General features: G+C 32.4%; 1 protein-coding gene across 1 annotated transcript; it reads left to right on the top strand.

Moving 5' to 3' along the window:
• The first annotated feature begins 6,529 nt into the window (after positions 1 to 6,529).
• LOC107918151 (EG45-like domain containing protein) lies at positions 6,530 to 8,321 on the top strand. The gene is made up of 3 exons (XM_016847684.2): positions 6,530 to 6,690; positions 6,833 to 7,109; positions 8,137 to 8,321. The coding sequence occupies exons 1-3, from the start codon at positions 6,642 to 6,644 to the stop codon at positions 8,141 to 8,143; spliced, it is 333 nt and encodes a 110-aa protein (XP_016703173.2). The 5' UTR covers positions 6,530 to 6,641; the 3' UTR covers positions 8,144 to 8,321.
• Positions 8,322 to 10,904: the final 2,583 nt, after the last annotated feature.

Genomic DNA, 10,904 nt, shown 5'->3' on the forward strand with positions numbered 1-10,904 from the left:
AACTTTACTTATTTACTTTCATTTATGCCTCAATCAAATCGCAACCAACTTCTATTTGAAGGGTTTCATGAATCAATATTCAACAAATAACTTCAGATCTAGATTTATCTTCTCTTTTTTTTTACATTTTTATTTTGAGTGCTTAAAATTTGATTAGGGCAAATTGCATCTCGAATGGCAATGAACTAAGAACCCTAGGAAGATTGACGAACAAAAATGGGAGTGATTGACTAAGGGTTAAGGGCTTCCCTTATATTTGTTGGCTTAGGTTAAACGAGATTAAACCCTAAGATTGATGACCCTATAAAGTAACTTAGGTAGATGAGGCCGAAAGGATAATCTACTTAACACCACGTAATCTATGTTGATTTAAGCTATGAGGTCAAAAGATAAGTACATTAAATCGATCAATTAGTTTAGTTATAGGTCGAAAGGTGTTAACTAGGTTCACCATTAGCTAATTTGTTAAAACCTGAATCTGAAGTTAATCATGAACACAAATGTGAGTTGATATTCTATTCGCTTAAATTGATTGAAATTCGATTATTTTAGTGTAGTAATTATTTTTAAGCTCTTCACCTTTTATTATTTCCTCTGTCGCAATATAATTAGTACGTAAGTACTATTTAGACATAGTAGTGATTTGCAAGTTAGTTTAGACAAACCTTCCTTGGGTACGATCCTCGAAATACTACCCTGTGTTTTGGTGTAACACTTTCTATATTATAATTTGACATGTATACTTGCAGATACCGCACTTTATATTTATATTTACAAGCCTTGGCGCACGAACGTTGGGACTCGGCCAGAAATTGATCTGCTCTAATTCGGTGTAGTAGATTAAACTAGTTTTCATACTTTAGGAGTTTGAATACAAGCATTTTTATTATGTTTTAGTTAAGTTTTCTTAGTTTATTTTAAATCTAATAAAAAGTGTATTTTGAGTCTTTTATTGACCTTAGGGGCCGAATAAGGCTTAAAGGTGAGCCAATGTACTTAGTGTGTGTGTAGGAGACCATTCAAAGGTGTAGAAACTCCATACTAGTTGACGTGTTGCAACACGAGAAGTTTGATGTCACAACATAATGGGCAGAATATAAGAATCTCAAGACTGTGTTTGGTGTCATGACATAGCCAAGGGATGTCATGACACACCCCTAAAGTTATTCTGAACTTGAGCATAATGCCTTCAGTGTCACGACATAGGCACTAGAGTGTCGCGACATCGGCCTTGTACGGTAAATACTTACGAGCTAGTGGCGTTTTGGTCTGCACAATGAAAAGTTAACATGAGAACATCAACTGACCTAGGGTTGAGGACAACGACAACCCTAACTCTATAAATAGGCTTTTAAAACACTTGTGGAGGACAACTTTTCATACTTTCTGATTTTCTTTGTAATTTAATTTTTAGTTGTTCTTTCTTTTAGGCTTTAGGTTTTCTTTTAGTTCTTTTTTTAGTGTTCTTCGAAGAACTTGCTTTGTAGATGAGATTGAATCTTGAGGATTTTCAATGCTTCAATTATTGAATACAAAACAGAATTCTCTAAACTCTACTTTTGTCATATTGTTTATGCATATATTTTATATCAAGTTTACGATGTTTATTGATTCCATAAGAAACTAATCCTCTTATAGGGGATTAACGAGTGGAGGTGTGATTAACTGATTATTATGTAGGGTTTTCTTAACATATCAAGTGTTTGGGAGAGGAAGAACTTAAACCCTAGGCTTGTCGATCATAGGAAGTCATTTATATGGGAATTAATCCAAAATTCGTTTGGTCTATCCGTGAAGACCTTAGCCCCAAACCTGTCTGGACTGTGAGGTTGAGAGATAAGTAGTTCTTACAGACTCATTAGTTTATTGGAAGATCAAGAGATCTTGTTAGGATAATGACTAGTTAATTAGGTAGAAACCCGAAATAAGAATTAGTTATAACCATCGAAGCAAGCTAATCACTCATGCCTAGAATTGATTAAGTTTATAAATTAAGTTTTCCAAAGTTCTTTTTATTTAGGTTTTTGTCATTTTTATTTTCTTATTTATGAAAACCCAAAAATATTTCTTTTATATTTTTTACTAATATAATTTATTTAAAATACTAATTAGATTTATTTACGTTTAAGTTAGAACTAATCTAGTAATTCGCCTCCCTTGGCTATGATCCTTAGAGTACTCATCCACTCTATTGTAACTATATTACAACCTGACCCGTATACTTGTGGATAATCCTCGATTTTATATCTTTTAGTTGTAGTATTAACACTCTGGACGTTAGTACGTTTGGAGGCGGTCAGAAATCCATATGGCAATCCTATCGTGGGTAAGTATAATGTCATGTCATAACAAGAGACCATTGATTGTGGCCATAGGTCTTGTTTAGGGACCTTATCCCACTCAATCTTTTAAAAACATGCAAGGTTTTTATGTTTCATTTCAACCATGAATGATTTCAAACATGAAAGGTTTGGGCTATGAATTCCACTATTGTGAATGACACTACATACTACAAAAGTCATACACCTAACGCACCAACTTTCGATTCGTTATGATATTTGAACTCAGGCTTTTACTTATATCAAAGTGCATGAGTCACGCATACATAGCCCGCCATCCACTTAGGATTTAGGCATGTCACACTATGAATGTCACAAGTGAATAAATCCATGAACGGATTCAGGATCTATTTTGCTTGAGTCCTGTCTGTTGTACTGTTAGTCCAGTTAGTCACATCTATGTTTCTATCTTCTGGGAGTCATTCACTTCGATGCCCAAGACAAGGCATCTCCTCAATTGTACTTGATAGATGACATATTAGTATTTTAACCAGTTTGCTCATTTTCGATTAGACTAAGGACATGTTTAGGTTTGTCTACTAATACAAGTTGTCTTTCCGTATTACTATCCAACCTCGTAATATCACTTAGTGTTAGTTAAACATTAGACAATTAATGAGCAATATTTGCTTCCATTTTGCTTTGCATGCAAAAACCATTAGAGAACAATAATATAAAGTATATTAATCGTAATCAATGAATTTGTTTTATTAACTAGTCTGTTCGAGAAATTACAAGTATATATTGATGAAAATACTATACTTAGGGCACCAAATCCAACACTCAGAGTGATATTGCATCATCGATGACTCAAGACTACCTCAAATAGGAAATTTTATTATCGACAAAATTTTTTAACATTGAAGCGGGGAAGAAAATAGAGAGAGATAAATATTATAAAGTGGAGGAATGATGGCAGAGAATGATGATGGGTTTAGGGATGATGGAGTATGGAGGGAGAGCCCCCTTTTTATAGGCATGAAGGATGGGTGAGATTGAAAAGAAAAAAAAACTCATGGTTGAAAATGCATCGTAGAATAGGTGTTTTCATCGAATTTCTGAAAGAGGAGCCTCAAATCTTACCCGAGATTCCTAGGATCAAGGCACTTTTAGCAAGCTTTGAGTGGTGGTGGACAGAAAGCGTGTCTAGCTGGGTGAGCTTTCTTGTTGACATGTTAGGGAAAATGCGCCTAGCTGGACGTGCTTTTTTTTGTATTTAGTGGAAAGCGTGTCCAGCTCAACACGCTTTCCCTGACATGTCAGCAAGAAAACTCACCTAGCTGAATGCTAATTTTTCGTAATTCGGTGTAGCAAATTAAACTAGTTTTTGCACTTAAAGAGCTTGAATACAAATATTTTTATTAAGTTAAGTTTTCTATCTTTTCTTTGAATTCAATAAAAAATGTATTTTGAGTCTTTTTATGACCTTAGGGCCCGAATGAGATCAAAGGGTGAGCTAACGTACGTAGTGAGTGTGCATGATACCATGCAAAGGCTTAGGAACTCAAAGCTAGTTGTTGTGTTGCAAAACAAGAAATTCAATATCACAACATAGGAACATAATACATAATTGAAGGATCAAGAGGAACTGAAAAGGAATAGGTTTCATATCTTTTTTCTTTTTCCAAAATTAAATTTAAAATCTAAAATTCAAAAATTTAAAAAACAAACCCCAACATTTCTCAAAATCTCTTCTTCTTCATTTCCCATTTCGCTAATTTCACCATCATTATCGATTCTACACCATTTCCGTCGTCGCTATTGTCTTGCCGTTGTCTGGTGGTTTTCTTCGGTCACCCACAACTCCACCATTCATCATCATTGATCTTAGCTCACCAAATCATTACTTACCCCAAGCATTCATCGGTCTTCAGCCATCCCTCACCACCCATAACCAGTAACTAAAATCTATCACCCAAAAATAATTATTTAAGTTTATTTTTTACCTAATTAATATTTAGATAATATTTATACTTAGATATTAAAATTATTAAACTTTATTTTACTAAATTAATATTTAAAATACTGCACTGTATTAGTTTATCAAATTAAACTAAAAACATTACTAAATTTATATTAAAAAATTATAAATCTGATAAAAGTATCGAATTTAAAAATTTTTGAAAAATTTTAGAAGGTGAAACAGAAATTTATCCCTTTTTAAATACTAATTATAATATTAAAATAAAAATTCAAAACACAAAGCATCGAAAAAGAAATTTTAAAAAAATTAGGGTGCCGAGGCTGCTGCCAGCCCCCTTCGAAGTCGCTCCTGCCATGGTTAATGTGGTTTTGAGAGGAATATTGGAAGGGAGCAAAAAATTAAAGGAAATAAAACGAAGAAAATGTTTCTTCTTTAGACCTACTCCTTCAAATCCTTCACTAAGAAAATAGGTTTCTGGGGTATTTGAAAGCTAAAAGTTTTAGTTTTTCTTTTTTTCAATTTTTGGATTAAATTTAAGGTTTGAGATGAAGAAATAAGATGAAATTTGAGATTATTAGAAAGTGGAACTTAGTTAAAATTTTGGTTTATATTTTTCTGGATGAAATTAGATAAAGAAGATGGGTTTTTTTGTTATTAATTTGACGAATTGTTTGAAGAAGATGAGCAGGGGTTTGTCTATGGAGGTGAAAAAAATTGCGAGGTTAAAATCAGACAAGAAACGAAAAATTTTATTTTTTATGATTTTATTTTGGGTAATATAAAGATTGGATAAATTATTTTTAATCCCTAAAATGATCGCAAAAACGGATATCACGTGACAAAAGTGCCACATGTAATCATTTTATTTGTTAAAAGGGCATGTCACCAAAAAGTTAACCGCGTTAGGATTATAGATCAAATTGGTTAACGAAATTAAACTTACGCTATTAAATTGGACAATTTAAAACTACAAGTATCATATAAAAATAAACCCTTAAATATAGGTGGCTTGTTCTGCCATTAACTGTTTTTTTTAATCAAAGCTCTAAATCATTTCATACAAAATTAAATTCAAACCTCCATCAATTCTTTCTTTCTTTCTTTCCTTTTTTTTTTAAACTCATAGATTAATTTCACAAAACTCATTTTTTGCCATTCATTTCATATGAAAATAAATATGTTTTCGTAAAAATATCAACTTTACAGAATAATAAAAATAAAGTGAATAAAACATGGAACTTATAAGTTATTCGATTAATATATGTAATTTTTGTCAAGATTAAATATTGTATTGATAAAAAAAAATTCACATATATGAAACTAAGAAAAATTATTAAGTTTGAATATGGAATTATATATTAAACTTATATTATATGGCCATATAGTCATCGAAACCGTGATTAAAGAACAATCATTTATATTTTAGCACTTGATACCAAGTTTGAATATGAGACAAGATAGAGCATCCTTATTCACATGAACCATAATAGACGAAGTAAACAATACTCCAAGAACAATTAATCAAGTTAGAACTAAATTATAAAACAATCAAATAATAAATAAAATAAAATAAAAGGATTAAAAAGTAAAAAATGCAGAAAATTAAATAGAAGTACATTTTAGTATAATAATTTAGAGGTTATTATCCCATGTTGATAATAAATAAGCTGTGGAGAAATTACAACACCTTGAAAACATCATTTTCCAAGTCTAAATGGAAATGAGGTGGAAATTTCATGTGAAGCCTAACCGTGTCAGGAAAGCAAGAAATTTAGATAAAGTGTCGATGACTCTTGACCAAAGGGGACTATGAATAGTTTTTTTTGGGTAAAAGTATTATGAAAGTATTTGTATTAGGATTTAAATTGTATTTAATTTTTTTATTTAAAAAATGAATAAATTAGTCCCTATATATTAATGTAAAGAGTAAATTTATTATTTTAGTTAAAAATTTTATTAATTTGTACGGTTAAAAATTATTGTGGCTGATGGAATAACTAAATAATTATACGTGGCTTGTCACATGCACATCATGCTAACAAACGTGGACAAGTTTTAATAGTAAAAATAGATGGAATTTCTTAACAGAAGGACTAATTTTCTTTTTGATCTAACATATAAGAACTAATTTATTAATTTTTTAATAAAATAAGCAAAATATAATCTAACTTTTAGTACAAAAGATCTCTAAGATATTTTTACATAGATGAAATTCTTTTATAATGGTAATGCTTTGCGCACTTATAAAAGGCGAGGTGTTAGCAACTCCAAGAAATTATAATTAATAAGATTTAAACTGATGGGTGGAAGATATATTGGGATTGAGATGAAAGTTTCCCTAACAGTATGCATGATCTTGTGTCTTACTTCCATTGTGCATGCCGATCAGGGGAAGGCTGTTTTCTTTGAACCTCCTTATACTCTTGAGTATAAATTATTCAATATATCTTCTATTTTTTACTTAAACATTATTTTTTTAGACATGATCATCCATCAGCTACTCATTGAATATGTTTGATAGAATAACAATCACTAAGCAAGTGAATTTTTTAAATGACTTATTAAACAGCCTCAGCATGCTATGGTACACAAAGCTATGGAAATATGGTGGCGGGAGTTAGTGATGCGTTGTGGAACAATGGAAGAGCATGTGGAAAGAGTTACAGAGTTAAATGCTTAGGAGGAGCCAATGAAGCACCGCATCCTTGCAAGAATGGTAACACTGCGGTGGTTAAAGTTGTTGACTACTGTAAAGCTCGATGCCAAGGGATTATTAACCTTTCTAAATATGCTTTCTCTACCATTGCTGATCCTGACGCCGGTATAATCCAAGTTGAATTTAATGAGTAAGCAATAACCCTTCTCCTCTTTACTTGTTGTACAAGTTCACGCATCTGGTCGTGGCCAACTTTAAGGTTTTGCTTGGTAGAGGGGAAGGATGAAAAACACAAATTTTCTTTTCATAAGTGTGCTTAGTTAGAGAGATGGAAAAATAGAAAGAAAATTATTTCTCATTTTCATCCATTGTTGGTAGAGGTGAATAATGGAAGGAAAAAAAATAAAACATTTGTAAATGATTGTTTTTTTAAGTAACATGCACATCTCTCTAATTTTCTCTCATCTCATCGTTTCAAATTGAAAGGATTGATTTTTATGCATTAGAATTAATTTTAATGCACACTCAAAATTTATTTTCTTTCCATTTTTCCTTTCCTTCCTCCCATCCTTTCACTTTTCCACCTAACCAACACATCCTAAAAGTATTTAATTTTTTATTTTTCTCCGAGTCAACTCAAAGTAACCCTTTCACTATCTTTGTTATACCCCTACCCTGATTGAGACACGTGGCAATATGAGAACCAACCAAAGAGGCACCCACAAGCAACCCTATGTCTTTTACCGTTTGAATGGTGACTTAGTGGCAGACTATCCATATGCCTCATACCCCCACGAGAGGGACTGTCCATCCTTAACCACCCAATTCGACCCTCTATTAAGCCATCCACTATTAACTAATACGCTCTCCTCAAGTGGGAACCACCACTATCCTATAAATATCCCAAGCTGCAACATAGTAAGAGGACTCCTCTCCACTCACAAAACCTTAATACACTAAGCTTTTGGTCTTTTCTACTTGAGTCCCTCTTTCTTTTTAGCTCTTGATCTTAGAATGGATGAACTAATTTTCTTCGATACCACCCCTTCTCCTCCTCCACTTTTGTTGATACCATGTATCAACAATCTTAAAAAAATACTATAATTAAAATTAAATAAAATGAATAAAATTCAAGCTAAGCTCAATCCAAACTAAAAAAATCTTTATTAATAGCCCCTAATACCATTTTCACGTTTTTCCATTTCTTATATACACAGGGTTTGAGTTTGATGCTTCTACTCGAAAGGCTTTCTAAGGGGAAGTGATGTTAATCGAATAGTTTTGAAATAGGATATCCTCTTGTAAGGTTTCCTTTTATTTGTTCATGTTTCTTTTTCTCCAATAAAACTTTGTACCCGGTGATGTACAGGAAGTTTATATTATATTATACTAGTATTTGTCACCCGCTTATACTAGATCTCTTACTTTTTATTTATTTATTACTAAATTCAATTTAAAGTTAAGTTAATATTTAATTAATCAATATATTCAACTTTTATTTTAACTTGTTATTATATATTATATATTTGTTAATTATGAAACTTATATTTGTTACAATCATTTTTAATAAATCCAAAATTTTTTTTTCACTCTCATTAGTTAAGTAAGAATTTTAAAAATAAAACAAAAGTTTATATTGTATTGAATACTATTTTTTTTAGTTCAATAGAATAGAGATCTTAAATTAACTAACATCAAGTAATTAAGTAAACTAACTCTTTTAGTTACATCTTTTTAAGTGTATAATGAATTGAATTTATTTTTCAATTTTCCAATAATTGGTTGAACATCGACTCTAAATTAACTCACAAGCCAACTACGAATTCTCAATAGAAGGGATAACTACTCATAACTAATCACAAGAATTCAATTGAGCCTAACAACTTTGCTCAACTTACACTAGTTACTTCCTCTAATATTCTCCTCGAATTTCCTCGCTAAAAAACTTCAAATGTAACCACATTCAACCTATCATGAAACTGAGCAAAAAATCCTATGGTTAATGGCTTGGTAAGAACATCAACCACTTGATCATTTTCAAGTACATGCTTAACACAAGCATGCAACACACGATTTACTATCAATGAAATTGTGTTGCAATTATGGAACCAGATAATTGGAATTCCATTAAGAGTCACTCCTACTTCATCAAGCAATGAGTGAAACCATGTAAGTTCAGATGTTGCATTTGCCAAATTCTTGTACTTAGCTTTTGATGTAGACTGGGACATCACTCTCTATTTCTTGGATGAACAACCAATCAAATTGTCACCAAGATACGCACAAAAGCAAGAAGTTGATCTACGATCATCAAGTGAGCTAGCCCAATCAGCATAAAAAAAATCCCATTAACGAGACTGTTGAAGGATAAAAAACACTAGCCCATGACCAATTGTACCACAGATGCATCTTAAAACCTGTTTGTCAGCACTCCAATGAACATCACGAGGCATGTGCATGTATTGACTAACCTTGTTGACGAAAAAGGCTATATTAGGCCTTGTTAAGCACAAATATTGCAAACCTCCAACAACTTGTCGATACTTGGTACCATCAGTAAGAGGAAGAGATGATAAGGTGGGAGAACTCACCATGGGTACGACAACAAGCTTGGCGTTGGCCATTTCAGCTTGTTCCAATAATTTTCGAGCATATTTCTTTTGAGACACATGTACACAATCACATTCCGAGTTACTTCAAGATTAAGAAAGTAGATAAGTTCTCCTAAGTCTTTCAAAGAGAATTGTTTGTCAAGATACTGGATCACTGATAACTCTTGAAAAGAGTTATATTTCATGCCTTTAGACCTAGCCAATTGCTTGAATACATTTTGTTGCATTTTAGGACATTTTAGTTAGCATTTTAAATATTGCATTAGGACTTGGACTGTGTTGGAATTAAGTGCTTTTAATCGCTTTTGGTGGAGTTCTTTTGTGTCTTGGTGTGGCAGGAACAGGTTTTGGAACGAGGAAATAAATGAGTGAAGTTTTGTCAGGGCAAAGTACAGACAGTTTGCCAGCATGGATGCCGTGGCAATGCTGGGAAGACCAAGTCAACATTGTTCGCGCAACAGTCCCAGGTCAAATTCAAACTTGTACGTGATAAATCCTCCTAGAAGTGGAGAATATAATCACAAGCTATTAGCTGACCCTAGCCTAATCTATCTATAAAGGCCAATGAAGGGAACCTAATGGCGAAAAAAAGTGGGAGAGATCCTTAGGCGTGAATAAGTGTTCGGTTGGGCAAAGGAAAGGAAGTCGAAGGTAGTCTTTCTTTGCCATCATAGGACGCTGTGCTGCCGAAAAGTGGACTGGGCAAGTGAAAGTTGTTATGCCAAGTTCTTCCATTTTTTCATTAGTGTTCCTTCGAAAATTTGAATTGAAGTAGTTGAACATATTGTCAGAAAATATTTTGGTTTAGAATTTTATTTCCTATCCCATGAGCTAAATCTCATAGGGTCGGGATTACTTTTGATGAAACCTTAAACTATTTTTATGGATGCAGTATATATCTAATTTACTTTATTGTTTCATTTGATTGTTCTTATTTCTTAATTAAAATGCAAACAATCTCTAAACATAAAAGACTGTTTGCATACTTATAAACTGATTCTAATTCCGAAAGGGTTGGATTGGTTGAATTAAAATTAAATGAAATGAGCAAGTATTTGATAGACACTTGTAGTTGACTCTAGACATAGAGTCAGGATCATACAGAAGGAACTCATGCATGATATCTAAGAAGCCTATAGACATGGGTAAGGTAACTTGAGGTTTTACTCTTGCGAGAGGCATGCCATTTTAGAACTCTTATGTGTAATAAAGTAGATATGATTTTGCCAAGGCATTATTGACAGTAAGGGTTGATTCTAGGTAATCCCGATCTTTCGAATCAACATCACTCTATCCTTATTCTTTATTGTAGTAACTTTGCCACAATATATTTAGTTGTTTATTTCTTTGTTTACATTATATTTGGATAATCA

Source organism: Gossypium hirsutum, chromosome D08 (genome assembly GCF_007990345.1).
Source record: "Gossypium hirsutum isolate 1008001.06 chromosome D08, Gossypium_hirsutum_v2.1, whole genome shotgun sequence".
In the NCBI taxonomy this organism is placed as follows: domain Eukaryota; kingdom Viridiplantae; phylum Streptophyta; class Magnoliopsida; order Malvales; family Malvaceae; genus Gossypium; species Gossypium hirsutum.